This window comes from Nyctereutes procyonoides, unplaced genomic scaffold, assembly GCF_905146905.1.
Source record: "Nyctereutes procyonoides isolate TBG_1078 unplaced genomic scaffold, NYPRO_anot_genome, whole genome shotgun sequence".
NCBI lineage: Eukaryota > Metazoa > Chordata > Mammalia > Carnivora > Canidae > Nyctereutes > Nyctereutes procyonoides.
This window is the reverse complement of record NW_026575043.1, coordinates 42,527,540-42,544,326: the sequence shown is the minus strand read 5'-3', so window position 1 is coordinate 42,544,326 and position 16,787 is coordinate 42,527,540. Positions and strand designations below refer to the sequence as shown.

General features: G+C 41.8%; 1 protein-coding gene across 3 annotated transcripts in view; it reads right to left on the bottom strand.

Annotated features, from left to right (window-relative positions):
- Positions 1-16,787, bottom strand: part of TTC28 (tetratricopeptide repeat domain 28) — a 621,782-nt gene that overhangs the window by 115,039 nt on the left and 489,956 nt on the right. For all 3 annotated transcript variants that reach the window (XM_055322350.1, XM_055322351.1, XM_055322352.1), the window contains one exon: positions 167-1,508. In XM_055322350.1, coding sequence (XP_055178325.1) covers positions 167-1,508 — 1,342 coding nt within the window. The remainder of the gene's footprint in view (positions 1-166; positions 1,509-16,787) is intronic.

Genomic DNA, 16,787 nt, shown 5'->3' with positions numbered 1-16,787 from the left:
AATTAATATCCCCACTAAATTCACAAAATCATTGGTGGAGCCAAATAAAATATGTATGAAAATGCTTTGTAGTTAACAACCTGCTGTGCAGATGTTAAGTTGTCATCACTGCCACAAATGTTCTTTGTGTATGTTATCAACCACATTTGTCCTCTGTCATTTTTACCTGTGTCCATTTCCTAGGCCCCGGTAAGCCTTGGCTTGGTCTTGCATGCGATTCAGACTCTGGGCAACAGATAAATACTGTTCATAATACTTGATAGCTTCCTCGTAGTCACCCAGAGCCTCATAGCAATCCCCCAGATTGCCATAGGCCCGGCCCCTGTCGAGCACAGACTCATTTCCACTTAGCTGCTGTAGCATGGCCAACTGCTGCTCAAAGTAGCCAATGGCTTCTTCCATCACATTCATGTTCATCTTTGTGATTCCCATGTTGCCATAGACCTGGGCTTCCAGGCTAGGGTCCTTCAACTTTTGCCCCAGATCCAGCTGCTCTTCATAACACTTGAATGCCATTGTATATTTCCCAAGGGCCATGTAGACAGCAGCCAGATGCCCATGTGCTCTGCACTCCCCCGGCAAGTCACTCAGCTCCTGATATACCTCCAATTCCTGTGTGTGATAACCCAAGGCCTTGTCATATTTCTGGATCATCCGGTATGCTGTGCCCAGGGCTGCATATGCACTGGCTTCCAGTCTTCTGTCCTTTACATGGTGAGCTAAGCCCAGCTGCTGCTCATAGAATTTTATTGCACCATTTATATCTTTTTTACAGATGAATATATCACCCAGGTTCCCCAGGGCTCGAAATTTAGCCTGGGAATTATTCAGGGACTGGGCTAAGGACAATAGGTACTTTTGACACTCTTCAGCTTTGCTGAAATTCAACAGAGCCTTGAATGCTAGGCCCAAGTTGCAGTAAGCTTTCGCCTGGCTCAATTTGTCATGAAGGTCTTTGGCCAGTGCCAGATCCTGCTCATAGTATTTTACCGCCTCCTGGTAATTTCCAAGGCAGTAATGGGCATAGCCAAGATTGTGGCAGACCTTCCCTTCTCCTTCCATGTCTTGGAGGTCAGGAGCAAGCCGGAGGTATTGTTCATAATATGGAGCAGCCTGGACATACTCCCCCCGAGAGCAGTGGAAGTTGCCCAGGTTGCTGAGGGCCCGGGCCTCACTCTGGATGTCACGAAGCTCCCGAGCAATGTTCAGGTGGTTCTGATAATGTTGCAGGGCCCGGTCATGGGCACCCAGGGCCTGGTAAGCCACAGCCAGATTGCCATGTGTGGATGCCTGTGAGGCGCGGTCATTCACTTCCATGGAGATCTGCAGCTCTTGCCGGTGGTACTTGACAGCCTGGTCGAACATGCCCAGAGCGTTGTAAGCATTGCCCATGTTCCCATAAGCACGGCCCTGGGCAGCATAGTCACTCAGCTCCTGGGCGATACACAGGTGGGTCTTGTGGAGTTTCAGAGCAGTATCATAATCGCCTTTCATCTGGTGTATGATTCCTGAGAAAGAGAATAAAGGAATGAAAAAGATTAGAATAACTGATGAGCATTTTGGGGAAAAATGTAATTTGCAACTCAATTTATACTCAAATACAATCTAGATGAATTAGAGAATTTAAAATAACAGAAAGTAGAATTAAATATTTATCAGCTCCCCAGAGGGATGATAGCTTTCTAAGCTTTGCAGAACAGAAGAAAAGAAAAAAAAAAACATACACAGATTTGATTACAAAATTAAGAAGTTTTATACTCAAATATATATCTAAAATTAAAAGGCAAACCCAATACTGGAAAATATGTGACATCTATATGACAAAATCTAATAGCTATTGTGTATAAAGATTTCAAAGATTTCACTGGGGCGGGGGCACCTGGGTGGCTCAGTGGTTGAGCATCTGCCTTCAGCTCAGGTCATGATCCCAGGGTCCTGAGATCCAGTCCTGCATCGGGTTCCCCACAGGGAGCCTGCTTCTCCCTCTGCCTAGATCTCTGCCTCTCTCTCTGTGTCTCTCATGAATAAATAAATAAAATCTTAAAAAAAAAATTCACTCGGTCTGATTTTTAAAAAAATTAAAATCAAACCCCCAATTTACTGAAATAGGCAAAGAACAGTAAGCAGAAGCAGACAATTCACAGCCGAGAAATACAAAGAGTAATAACCACAGGGGAAAATGCTAATTTCTTTCAATAATCAAAGAAATGCAAAATAAAGCAACCCTGAAGTACCATTTTATTTCAACTAAACTAGCAAACAGAAATTTAAACAGTACCCTATACTGATGAGGTTGCCCTGAAATTGGTAAACACATGAACTGCTGGACATAAACGGGAACTGCCTGCAGAGAAGCAGAATGGCAAGAACCACAAACACAGTCCTGCTCAGACCTGGCAATCCTACTCCTGGGAATATATTCTAAGGAAATCATCTGACAAATGCAAAAGCTATTCGCATGCCAATCTTCACTGCAGAATTACAGATTAGTGGGAAATCAGAAACATCTTAAATGGCAAACACTGGGGGACGGTATCAGTCCATTTTGGTATATCAGCTCAATAGAGGATTATGCAGTCATTAAAAGATAATTATGAAGTCTATGTAGAAAAATGGGGGGGGGGGAAGGTTCTTACAATAATATGTGGAAAAAGCAGAAAAAACGCTGCATGGTCCCTGTGACAACAACTAGGAAAAGAAATGTGTGCACATGGACAAGACCTCCGGGGGGATTATGCAAAAATAGAAACTGTCACCTTGTGAGGCGATAGGATTTGAGTGATTTTTTTCTTCCAAAATTTCTTGTAATTCTGCTCTACAGCTTTCACAGTCAATAATAATAGCACTTTAGGGGCACCTGGGTGGCTCAGTTGATTAGGTGTCTGCCTTTGGCTTGGGTCATTATCCCGGGGTCCTGGGATCAAGCCCCACATCAGGCTCCTTGCTCAGTGGGAAGTCTGCTTCTCCTGCTCCCCTTGTTTGGGTGCTCTCTCTTTCTAATAGATAAATAAAATCTTTTAAAAAATAACAGCACTTTAAACAACCCTCATAAACTATGCTCTAGCTGCTAAGCTATTGTTTTTACAAGCAGTTCAAAATGAGATCTATCATTGATATAAAAAATAGGAAGTGGTTCCAGGGCATCCCGGGTGGCTCGGCGGTTTAGCGCCGCCATCAGCCCAGGGCGTGATCCTGGAGACCTGGGATCGAGTCCCGCATCGGGCTCCCTGCTTTGGGCCTGCTTATCCGTCTGCCTGTCTCTGCCTCAATCTCTCTCTCTCTCTCTCATGAATAAATAAAACAAAATCTTTAAAAAAAAAATAAAAGAAAGTGGTTCCAAAGGATAGCATCAAAGTAACTTGGGAGGCACCTTTAAGGAGAGCCTGGTTCATCCTGGGCAAGGGGGTGGGGTGGGGGCGGGGGAGATGGAAAAGATGGACAGAATTTAGTAAGCAAACAGGTTCCTCCTTGCGCTTGGATTTGAACATACTTTTCCATGAACCAATGCGTGAGCTTTGTAGTGGCGACCAGAACGTGCAGAAGTACAAAAATGCAAAAACACCAAGTGGGTTCTTGTAACAAGTCTGAACTAAAAATAAACATGCTGAGAAAGAAAGCTATCAAAATCCAGGCCCCACAATTCACTTATCTGTGACACCTTCCCTCCCATGTTGCCCCAGGATTTACTGTGTGCTAAGCCTCATGGTGGGCAGCAGTAACAGAGAAACAAGATACAAGTCTGCCCTCAGAGAGTGTGCAGGGTCATAAGGGAGAGACTGTCAAGAAACGAATAATGTCAGCACACATGATAAACGCTCAAGTGAGGGGGGCAGAATGGGAGCATGTTACAGCTGCTCTTCTGTCCCCATGTCCTCCCCTGCCTGGGATGGGGTCAGCCCTGTCACAGGAGTTGCATTTACCTCTGGGCCCAGCCAGCTTTTTGATGTTAACTCAACTCAGGGTACTGGATAAATCATTTAGACTCTCTGAGTTTTTCATAGTTCATCTATAAAGTCAGGAAAAGAATAATCCCAATGCCAATCTTAGAGGGCAGGAGTGAGGATCAAATGAAATTAGGTATGTGCAAGTGCACTATAAATTGTAGACAAATTCAAATGTTAGTCACTGCAATTACTATGTTTGTAAAACAGGGAATTCTCAAGGTGATAGAGATTAAACAAACTCTCATAATTATTCTGGATATTTTCTTATAGGAGTAAGGTATCTCATAATTTAAAAATAACTAATAAGTCATGGTCCTCTATGCAATAGAATAACATAGTGTCATTAAAAATGGTGAAGTAGGAAAGAAAAGAAAAACCCTTTGAGTTTGCCCAAGAACAGACGATTTAATTAAAAAACCCAGTGAAGTGGAAGATTATATATTGACATGGAAAAAAATTAAAATATATTAGGGAGGGCAGCCCTGGTGGCTCAGCGGTTTAGCGCCGCCTGCAGCCCCGGGCCTGATCCTAGGAACCTGGGATCGAGTCCCATGTCGGGCTCCCTGCATGGAGCCTGCTTCTCCCTCTGCCTGTGTCTCTGCCCCTCTCTCTCACTCTCTCCTCTCTGTGTATTCTCATGAATGAATAAATAAAATCTTTAATATATATATATATATATATATATTAGGGAATATATGGTCACAAAACAGTACATTGTAATAAAAAACAATGGGTGTATATACATGTGTGTTTACATTTATATGTCTATATACAGCAACGAATTTCATTAAATATTAACAGTAGTAATCTTTGGGTGGTGGAACTATAGTTTTTTTCATTTTGCTTTTCTGTATTTTAAGTAGGTTTTTTTTCTAAAATGAATGCATTTGGTTTTAAAATTACTGAAAGTATTTTTAAAACGCTGATCCAACAAGCAAAATAATATTCCTAGGGACTTAAAAAAAAATATTCCTAGGGATTAGGTCCAGTCACTTCCCTGGGTTGGAGATGCCACCAGTATCCTTACTGGAAGGATCGGGTTTTTCAGAACCTGTCTCAAGGTTAGAAATTACGCTATCCAAGAGGCAATATCTTAGCATCACCTAGAACCCCATTAATGGTGAAAAATTATTAGTGACAAACATTTCAGTTCTAAAGACCTGAATTTGGCCTGTATCCCTAAACTCCTTTTATGTAAAGACAAAATTTTTAGACTTCAAATTTCCAGGAATCCTTCAAGGAAATGAATCACTTGCTCCCTCTGTCCTCACTTTCTGTGTTTCTAAAATGAAAGGGAAAATATCTTCCCAGACAAGGGTCCACAGTTAGGAACAGAGCCAGAGCTTGAGGGGGCGGTAGGAGCAGCAGGAGAGCTCAAATCTCCCTCTGAGCACGTTCTCCCACAGCAATACCTTCCCATTGATTTTTTTTCCCCTCACAGCTTTTAGATTTCTTTGCAATGTTTTTTTCTTTTTAAGTCAATATGATCATTAATTGGTTTCCAGGATTATGTTAAGAAGAAAAAAGCAGTGTGAGACCTTCAGAGAAGGTAATGGAGGAAGCTCAGGTGTTTTCATACTCCCTTCCACCGAGGACACAAGTCTCTCTTGCTACACCCCACCCTCCTCACTTGTACACCATCCTACAGGAAACTGGCTAAGTATCTGGAAGGCATACTATCACAGAAAAGGCACAGAACTTTAAGACAGCAGTTCCGTTTTACAAGCCTGGCTCTCACCTCGTTCAGCTGGGTACTTTAGAGATAGTCACTTTATATTTCTGTGCCTTTTTTCCTTCTTTCCTTTTAGAGAGAAAGAGAGAGTCACTTTATGTCTCTGAGCCTTGCTTTCTTTTCTTTTCTTTTCTTTTCTTTTCTTTTCTTTATATATATATATATATATATATATATATAGAGAGAGAGAGAGAGAGAGAGAGAGAGAGAGAGAGAGCGAGCATGTGCACACATGTGAGCAGGGGGGTGGAGAGAGGGGCAGAGGGAGGGAGAGAAGCTGAAGCAGACTCCATGTCCAGTGCAGAGCTGGATGCAGGAGTCAACCTCATGACCTTGAGATACTGACTGAGCCACCCAGGTGCCCCTACTTTTCTACCTGAAAACTTTTTGGTGTTTTTCTTTTCTTATTAAGGTCAGTTTATATCCTCTCAAAGAAATGGTATGAGAAACATAATGGTGTCTATCAATAAGCACTGCTATCTGAACATGGTATGAGCAGCATTTAGAGAGTGACAGAAAGGAAAAGGAATTCCATGTTTCCTCTCATGGCCTCAAGAGTCTGGCCTAGTTAATAGGGAGCAGTTGGGATGATAATGGCTACCCAGGGTTCAATGAGTTGTGAAAGAAACTGCCTGCTGGTGATAGCAAAATGATCTGACCCCCAGCCAGCTTGCCCATACACTCCCCTTCCGCCTCCCCTTCTTCCACATTTGACACTTCCAAGGCTCTAAAAAGAATCAGGAAGATTTTCAAAAACAAAGACTTCCGGACACAGGCAAGGGTAGGAGGCAATGGGCCTGGCTGAGATGGGGATTTTTTCATTCACCTCGTGTCTCTACTGTCCCAGCCTCTGCCAGCCTGGAGAGTTCTGAACAGAATATTACACACTCTTGGCAGCCGTTCTCTTTGTTGAAGCAACATAAAAGCGGCCCTGAGAACTGCCAGCAGAGTGATTGCACATGCTGAGGAGATAATCTGCAGATCCTCCTTCCCTTTCGAGACCACAGCTTGATTTTCCAGGGCCGTCACTCAGATGAAGACTTACAGAGAACCTGTCAGCAGGGGTGTGCTAGGTGACAACATGCTGCAGGGAAGGGGATTAAATGAAGATTAGTGGGGCAGAAGATCCTCACAAAGCCGAGTTCCCACAAGGGTGTGTGGAGAAAGGACACATGGATATGGATTTATACATCACCACAGTGGGCCTCCACTTTGGTGACAGGAATGGTCACTGCCTGGGAGTACTAATACCTATTTTAAACATTGTCATGAGGGCCCTATTTTAAACACTGTTGTGAGGTATCATGCTTATGAGGAGCCAGAACAAGTGCCTGGGACATAGTAAATGCGCACTCAGTTTGCTTTTTATTATTAACCATTACCAGCAAAGACCAAGGGAGGTGTGAACAGGATGCACCAAGCAGAATTTCTACTGAAATCAGAACATTTAGCATTTCAGCAGTGACTTTTGGCTGCCTTTTCTCTTGAGAATTCTCTGAAAGTAGGGCCTCAGTGTACCTCCACAAACAGTGGAAGCACTCTTCTCATTTACTAAAAATATTATTGCTCTGATTATTAATAGTACATGATCAAAATGGGGCTTTAAGAGCTCATCTGTTCTTTCCCACTGCTTTCTAACAGGTTGGCTTCTAACCTGGCCTAGCAAAAGCCCCACCTATTCTCAGCAGATTTGAGCTGTGAGAGCTGGAAGAGGCCCTCCTACAGGTTCACTTTATAAATGATGTGGCCCAGGCTCAGTGAGAGGAAGTGAGGTTGTGGCAGAGCTGAAGGAGGCACTCTTGACCTACATGTCCTCAGCTGTACCAGCCCATCTACTTTCAAGATAAGTAGGAGGCATAAAGGAACTGTTAATATTAGTCTCCTAGATATGACATGGGACAGAAGCTTTGCTAAAAGTTCTCATCTGTTAGAAATACATCCAGAAGTATTTACAGATGAAACAACATGGTGTCTATGGTTTGTTTTAAAAAACACTCTAGCAGGGGGGAAAAGTTAGCGTGTGTGTGTGTGTGCGTGTGTGTGCATGGGAGTGTTTATGAAAATAGATGAAACAAGACTAGCAAAGTTGTTTTTTAGCAAAATTTGGTGACTGGGTTATGAGTACACGGGGGTTCATTATACTCTTCCTTCTGCATACCTGTGTGTGTGAAACATTCCATAAAAGAAAATTAAATCAAATTATCAAGATATGCCGAGAGATCTGTATGGCATATTTTTCTGTAGTTCCTTTTGGATCAGGAAACTTCCTCATAGCTAAGTCCTGATGTGGATAATTTAAGTTCCTTTTTCTGTCTTTGGGACCTCAGGAGGGTAAAAAAGAAAAAAAATCAGCTGGTCACCAGCATGTACAGGTATAGCAGCCTCCTTGTCCTCAGGCTGGGAGGACTGAGAGAGCAACATAGTACCACATCCTATTGATTCGATTTCTTTATAGCCACAATATTTAATTTTACCTTTAATTTCAAAGGCTCTTAAAGGATAGGATGATATTTTGTCTATCAAACAGGCAGGATGGGAGGCATGGTGAGAAGAGCTGAAAAACAGGCTCCACAGAAACAGCACTATGTATTTCAGCTGCTCCTTTCAATATCCTCCTCCTCATCAGGAGGAGTGGTCCCAGTTTTCTCGGGGTCACCCATTATTCCAGCTCTTCAAGTTCCCCAGATCCTCTCCCTCTCAAGTTGCCATGTAGAATTTTTCCACATTGTACCTAAAATATCCCAAGGCATGGAGCGGGGACAAGGGGCCAGACCTGCTTAGTAAACAGATGGCTGACATCAAAGGCATGAGAGCAAAGTGCTCTCTGTTAGAAATGCAACCAAATGGATGTTTTACCTCATTTTCAGGTCATTATTTGTGAGTCTGAAGACAAGCTCATTAGTTTTGCAAGTGGAGGACAGCAAAGGTACACAAATTTTTAAATGCAGATAATTCCAAAATTACTTACCATGTGATTTCAGCTATAAGCATCTTCGTAGTAGGTAAGTTTTTTCTGAAAACCTGTGCCTGGCCCCATACTTGATCATCTCATGAACACTTCAAACAATCTCGTGAGATCACTACTGCAGTCTCAGAGACCCAGAAGGTTCAAGAAGCTACTCAGGCCCATACAGCTCCAAGTGGTAGAACTGATTCCAGACCCTAGGTTCTTCTGACTCAGGAGTTCATGCTCTTTCACCTGCTCCCCTTCTGGAATGAAGCTGGAATGCCTTCAGTAAAAGGTGGTAATGATTTTGGACCCACCTCTTCTATATTAAATGTTAGCATAGTGTTGTGGCAAACCAATCTTGTGGCAGCTATATAAGAACAGATTGCTGGCCCGGCTAAATTTTTATCTAGGGCAGAGAAGTATACATTAGAGACCAGGAAATCCTAAGAGATGTAAGAATGCAGAAGGAGGAGGCAGATGTAATCATTCGTGTGGGCATCACCTCTGGAGAACTCTTGGGCCATCACGTGTCTCTTCTGCCTTCATTTATCTTAATTACATCTGTCTACTTTTTCTACCCAACCCACCAGGCTCTTCCTGTTCATCCAAAGGGTAAGTGAAGTTAAGGGCCTATTATCTTCTTTTGCTTCAACAGCAATTTGAGATGTCTTCCGTGACATTGAGAGTTCAGTGGCACTTCTGTCCCAGATACCAACTGCCCTCCCCTTCTGTTTCAGTCCTGAGGAGCCTACTATATGAAGGTTGAGGAAATCTCTGTACACGCCACTCTGCCTCCCACAGACAGACTTCACTGGAAACTACCTGTCTTTTCCTTCTCCTCACTTTATTGATGTATAATTGACAAAATTGTATATATTTAAGGTATATAATGTGATGCTCTGATATACTATTCATTGTGAAATCATTATCACAATCAAGTTGATTAATACATCCATCACTTAAGATCTATTCTGTTAGCAAATTTCAAGTATACAATAGCCACCATGCCGTGTATTAGAACCTTATAATTTCTTCCTCTTCTAACCAAACTTAGAGGAAATAGAATGCAGCTGAAAGAGAAGCAGAGAGGCCCTATCTGCTCAATCCCTGGCTCTCAAGGCTCTCCTGAGGCTGAACAGGGGCACAGCTGGTTCCTCTGTAGCCCACTCTTGCCACTCTCCCAAAGGCGTAGACTGAATGACAGTGTCAAGAAGCCAGCCTGGAGCTCACTGGAGCTTTCATACATGGCCCTACTTCCTCCTTACCTCGGAAAGTTAAAAACCAAGACTGCAGGTGAATAGCTCAGGAATTCCTGGGGCCTGTTCAGCTGTAAATCCTGAGGCAGTGGGTAAGATTAATTGTGCCTTGAAGTAGGGGAAGTAATAATTAAACCTATTAAAAAGGAGGTGGCTGGAGAGGGGTGCTCCGGAGATGGATGATGAGGTAGGAAGTGCTAGGCACAATCATCCCTAACGGCTGTGGCCAGGCCACTGTGAGAGAACTTGGTGGGAAGCCCAGAGCAGAGTAAAAAATACCCTGGGCCTGCCTGGCCAAGCCCTGCCATTAGTCACTGTTTGGAGAAGGCAAAGTGTGGCTGGTTTTCATTCTGGATCACAATAAGAGGAGGGAGGCACCCTCCTAAGTTAACAATGCAGAGAACATTACAGGGAGTTAGTTTCAATACAAAACAAACATTTCTTTTGTTTCAAGGTCGGGGGTTGAATCACTGAAATGCAGAGATAACTGCTTCTGCTTTCTTCCTCGAGCTGAGCCTCTAAAAACTGGACCAGTCCCACCTCTCTGGAATACCTTCTGAGTCCCTCTGGCCAGCAAAGTAAAGTGTGGACCAATTAAAATGGCATTTATAAACTTTGTGGATCCAGTGCCAAACCAGCCATTCCTGCCCTGTGCTCCCTTATGCTATGCCAGCCAAGCAGGAGCCCCACTGGCCCCTCTGCTCAGTCCCACCCTGCCTTGTATGCCTAACTTTCTCACCCTATTTGCTTAGTTTGGACTGCCTTTCTCCCCCATCTGTGGTAGACTTTACTAATTCCCTACTCTGGTTCTCTTCTACATCCAGATGTCTACTTCGTGCTCAACAGAAGTTAGGTGTGGCCAAGTGACTCGTTTTGCCTAATGGAATGTGAGGAGCAGTGTGATGTTTTCCTTCCAGACAGAAGCATGTAAGAGCTGGAGTACAATATTCCATGCTCTCTCTCTTCCTCTGCCTGATTGACTGTAGGAGCTATGTGTTCCAGATAGTGCTGCTACAGGAAGACGGAGCCCTGGGGTGCCTGGATTAGTGAGGTGTCTTAAGTGTTATGTGAACCTGTGGGTATGAATATAATATTCTATTGCTTTGGACCACTAAGATGGGCTGTTGTTATTGCGCCAGCCCCTAGCACATCCTCATGGACATACCATCCAATATCAATGCTCCGCACCCTCATCATAACCTATAATTTTAAATTGTCCTAACAAAGTCTGTCAGAAGAGAGGCTGAGGGGCTTCTGAGGCATCCACACCTCTGGATATCCTGAATTCTGGCCCTGAATCAAATGAAACTGCTAGAAGCTATAAACTTGAAGAAAGAAAACAAAAAAACAAAAAAACTTGAACCCATCATCCTGACCAGGCTTCAGTGAACTAAGGTTTAATCTTATTGCCCTTGGGTTAGTTGATTTTTTAATTCAAGTTTGTTATTAGAAAAAGCACATTGAAATCTATTATACTCTTTGCTGCTAAAATTTTACACTATAAATTTTGTTACCATAATTCCATATATAAAATGTCTCTTGAGAAATTTCTTTTAGAATTCAGCTTTCCTTCCCCTAAGGAATTCTATGTTCTCACCTTTTTGGTAATAAGAATTATGTATTTCTTTTTTCGTTTTGGCCACAAGGAAGCTCTCACTTAAACATGAAACTCTAATATAACAACCATGTTAGCCTCTATGGGCTATATGTTTGGACTCTTTTCCCTGATCTTGGTTTCCTACTTTTATTTGTATTTCCCTGATCTTAATTTTATATTTCTATAGTATCATCATTTGATATAAGTTAAGTAAAATCCTTTATGGGATGAAACAAGTTATAGATAAGCAAGCAAGCAAAAATGTGTTTACGCCTGTTGCATGCTCAGCTGACTGTGCCATGGTAACCTCCCCACCCACTTAGGCTGCCATTTCTCGACTTTGTTGCTGTTTGTTGTGGGCCTTATTCTACCAGTTTGCATAACCTAAAAGTGCCAGTTACTTGGGAGATAGTGATTTACGGTGGAAAGGCGCTGTGACCAGAATTGGAATCTCCCTATTTCTGGCTCTACCACTTCACTGTCTCATTCCCTTAGGAGAGAACTACTTTTCCTGGCCTCTAGTCTTCACCTATCTCAGGTGACAATTATAAAGATCAGATAAAACTGAATGCCAAGGTATGATACTCCATTTTCTAGGGGTGGGATTATTCCATACTGCTGCAGTTATCATAGTGCTCGATATTATAAGTAACAAAATCAAAATATGCCACTCCCTCTACCATTATTTTACTATAGAATGTAATTCATTCTAACTCTTAGATGCCATCATATTTCCAAAGTGAACTCAGTAACAGCTTATGCCATTCAAGGGGGATGCAAAATTATGGGCTCCGAGAATATTATAGCCAGCCTTTCACATGACATGAGAATGGGGCCCATTTCCTTAAGGGTCTCAGGGTGTGCCTGTAGGAGAGGAGACTCTCCCTCAAAGACATTTGAAGATGAAGTGGGACATTTTTGGGTCACAATATCTTGGAGCCCACACTGGGAGACTATGAGTGGGGCCAGGGGTATCAAACAGCCTGCATCATGTAGGAAAAGTCCTGCACAATGTGGGAAAAGTCCTGCATAATGAAGAACTATCGTACCCTCAAATGACAGGAGACCACACTGTGGTTTTTATTAAAAAAATAAATAAAAAGTTATAAAATAAATAAACCCCAGAAGCGCCTGGGTGGCTCAATTGGTTAAGCATTTGCCTCTTAATCTCAGCTCAGGTCTTTTTTTTTTTTTTTTAAAGATTTTATTTATTTATTCATGAGAGACACAGACTGAGACAGAGGCAGGGACACAGGCAGAGGGAGAAGCAGGCTCCATGCAGGGAGCCTGACATGGGACTTGATCCTGGGACTCCAGGATCATGCCCTGGGCAGAAGGCAGGCACCCAACCAATGAGCCACCCAGATGTCCCATCAGCTCAGGTCTTAATCTTAGGGTCTTGAGTTCAAACCCTGCATTGGCAGGCCTGCATGGAACCTACTTAAAAATAATTAATTAATTAAAAACTAAAGACACCTATATATGAGCTTCCTCCTAATTTCATTATGATAATTAATAAGGGAGAGGAGAGCCCTTATTAAATAATAAAAATAGTAACAGCACTTAATACACAATAATACACAAAATTCTCCTTTGTGAGCTCATTCAATACCTGACACCAAGGACCAACCATGTGACTCCCAAACATGCAATTCCAGCTCAGAATTCTCTTTTAAACATTAGTCTCTTAAATCTAACTGCTTACTGGATATACCTCAGGTAACCTAAAACTCTGTTTCCAAAAATATTTGTTGAATTCTTGAGCAGAATTCAATAAAATGCTTCATGGCATTCGTGAGTTTTCAAAATCCTCAGGCCTCTATTAACTTATTTGACTGAAGGACAAAAGCAGGGTGGCTAGGTCTGCTTTTGAAGACATTCACAAAAGACACACTCTAAGTTAACAGACCTAGGACCTAAACTCACCTGAGCCCAATGCCCATCAGCCCAGCACTTTTCCCTGGAATTACTTTGCCCCTCTGAGGGTCTGAGGCAGCAACTGCTGCAGAATTCAGCTGTGCCATCTGGGGTGAGGACAAAGCCCATCCCCCAGGGATGCATAATTCCATTGGCCCAGAGAGGATGAGAGGATGGCATGGTGTGCCCAGACCAACAGGGAGTCCTGGAAACAGACAGGGAAAGGGAGGAGCAGCAGAAGAGCTGGCCAAAAGAACAGCCCTTCAAAAATGATTTCACTTTGCAAATTCAATTGCAAAGACAGATGGATTTTCCAGCCAGGCTGGAGAGCAAATTATAAAATCTGCTTTCCCAAGGCAATCGGGTCTGAAAAGCTTCATTTTAAAAATTCACACTGGATAGGAAACTCAAACTCCATGATTGTGTGAGGTGTTCTAGCTAGATTAAGCATAATGCTATCAAAACAAGTGATTCATATATTCTGCTCATTTTTCTATTAGTACATGGGCTTTTGGTGAGGGCAATTTCAAAAACGTGGAAAAGAGCAAGATAGGATTAAAATTGTGATCCATTTACTGCTTTCAGTTTTTCTTCCCTTTCTGCTTAATTGAGAGGGATTTACTTAGGAAATTAGAGGCTCCTGAGGCTGGCTCACTCATGCATATCACAGAGATGATATTTAAACATGTCTTACTAGAAAGCTCTTGTGAACTGCTTTAAATCTGAAACCCCATTTACCTCCTTTATTCAAATTGTAGACTCACAGGAAAAGAACCTGTAGAAATCACTGAAATTCAGGCTTCCCAGAACATTTGTTAGTTCTTGACATATCTCCACCCTGCTACATCAGGAAGGGGTGGGTTTCTGTCTGTCTATCTGGCCAGAGCAGTCAGCTGTCCATCTACACTTCTATCTCTGGCCAACCACTTCTTCCACATACATATAAATAAAAGAGCCACCCAATCTCTCCCCCTTCTGATTACATACAGGAACATTAATGCAGAATACTATTAGTGTCAAGATCCAGAGCAGACTGGGTTTTCTTTTTGTCCTTTTGGTGTACATATTTTTACATTATTGAGATTCTATAATGATCGAAACTGAACATAATAATCTCAAAAATATTTTTTCAATTGTAAAAATAATACACATTTTTAAAAAATGCTTCTGGACGACAGCAAAATTTGGCTCACCCAACACTCATTTTCAACTTCCTCCATTCTCCCTAGCTGCCTCTGGCTATGGGGCTGGAAAGCTAAATATTCATTTTCTGAATCTCCCTTGCAGTTAGGATTGGTCAAGTGACACTACTGTGGTCAGCAGACAAAAGTAGAAGCATGCTGGTGTTTTAGAAAAAGCTTTTGCTTCTCTGAAATAAGTAAAAGGATACAGAAGCAACTGGCTTAGCATGCCCTGCTTCTGCTAATTTGAACAAGTCACGATGCCTGGAGCTACATCAGCCACCATGTGACCATGAGGACTAGAATAAAGGACTAGCATGAGTAAAGGCCAAAAGAATTAATTGCAGAGTAATAGGCTCTATCATCCTTCACCTCTGAACCAATGTCAGATACCTCACACTTACTGTTTTGTGAGAAAAATGAGCCCCTACTTGTTTAAGTCATTTAAATCAGATTTCCTATTTCTTAGCCAAGGATTGCTATTACCATATCCAATGTAGAAAAATATGAAATACAGAAAAATTCTATCTTACTTTGTGACTGTCTGAAATAATCATTGCTAACACCCTCGTATAGTTCCTGACAATCTGTTTTTGTGTTGGTGTTGATTGTTTAGGTTATATTATTGAGATCATATTACATGTACTGATTTTTAAAGATAATTAAAACAAGACTAGATCTTTACAGGAAGATAATAATAAAAAGGATTTTGATGTCAGATATCTACTGTTAGATCTTTGTTTAAAATTAGGTCATTTAATAGGGGTTTAAGGGGTGTAGACAATAATTTCTCAAGTTTCTTGGTAATGAAAATGGCCATTATGTTGCTCTCTAAGCTCTGCTTTATAGAATAAAAGAACATTTTCAGTTCAGTAACTATTCTGACAGTGTTTTCACAATGTAAAAGTAACTAAGCCATTCTTAGGAAGTGCTGAGCCAGCAGTACATCAGTGAAGGCTTTCAGGGGTATCACACTCGACAAGAGATTCTATTTGAGATCGGAGGTGAAGGATGTAGTAAAAGAAATGCGTTTTCTGGTATTGGTCAAGAAGCCCAAGAATGGCAGTTGACAGAAACACATTGGTTCAAATTTCTCTTAGCAGTTGAGGCCACCTTCCAACATGCCAACCAATTGAAATGTGGGAGCGAGATGAGAAAAAGAAGACCCTCAAGCCATATGCTAATATCTCCTAGTTCTTGTCTTCATCTTTGTTCTTTTCCTCTATATTCCAGTAGAGTTTATTCTCCACATAACTGACTCAGTTACACTCAAGTCTACCTTTACTGCAGATTTGACTGTTAGGTTCCTTGCAACTCTTTCATCTATAATCCATCTTCCTTTCCATCTGACCCTTTCTCTTCCACATCAGCCTGCATTCTCCTTATGATTTCCTACTCACTATTTTGTGTCTTTTTGGATCTATGAAGGATGCCAAACATGTATAAACTTTTATCTTAATACCTACAGTAAAAATTTTAAAGGTCCACTTACCTTCTGAGAATCAACATTGCCTCTCCCTTATTCTGTAGCAATTTTCCATTTAACTCTATTTTTGTTCCTGTTTGACCTTCAAATAAAGCAAGTTTGTATCTAATGTTTACTGATAAATAAAGTACATGGTCTGTGCTCCAGTGAGATTTGGCCCCATTCTCCATGGCTTGGGTTTAGGCCAAATCCTGTAGCTATAGTTACATGACAGAAGGATGATAAAGATAGTGTCTAGCTCAATCCTAGTATATAGTAATGGCCATTTTAATAGTTAAAATTATTGAGAACTTACTATATGCCAGGCACCATTCTAGGTATTTTATATGTGTTAATGTAATTCTCACAAGAGCATATGAGTTAAGTACTATAATTATCCTCACATTCTAGATAAGTCATAGAGGGGTTAAGGAATTTGCCTAAGGTCACAAACTAGAAACTAGCAAGCTGGAATTTGAATCCAGGCAGTCTAAGGTTCAAGTTCTTAACCAGTATGTTTGATAGCATTTAATGGCATCTAGGCAATAAACCAGCGCTCCTGTGAGCAGGATCTAGGTAGAAAAGGTGGAATTTGGGGAGGCACTACCTATGCCCAGTGATTTCTAAGTCATCTCTAGATTGCTCACCTGATATCTGGTCATGGGTCCCTAGTTGTCTCCAGCTTTTGCTTCATCAACTTGGGTGGGGTGGGGGAAGGTAGTTCTTTAGGACAAAGTCCTATAGG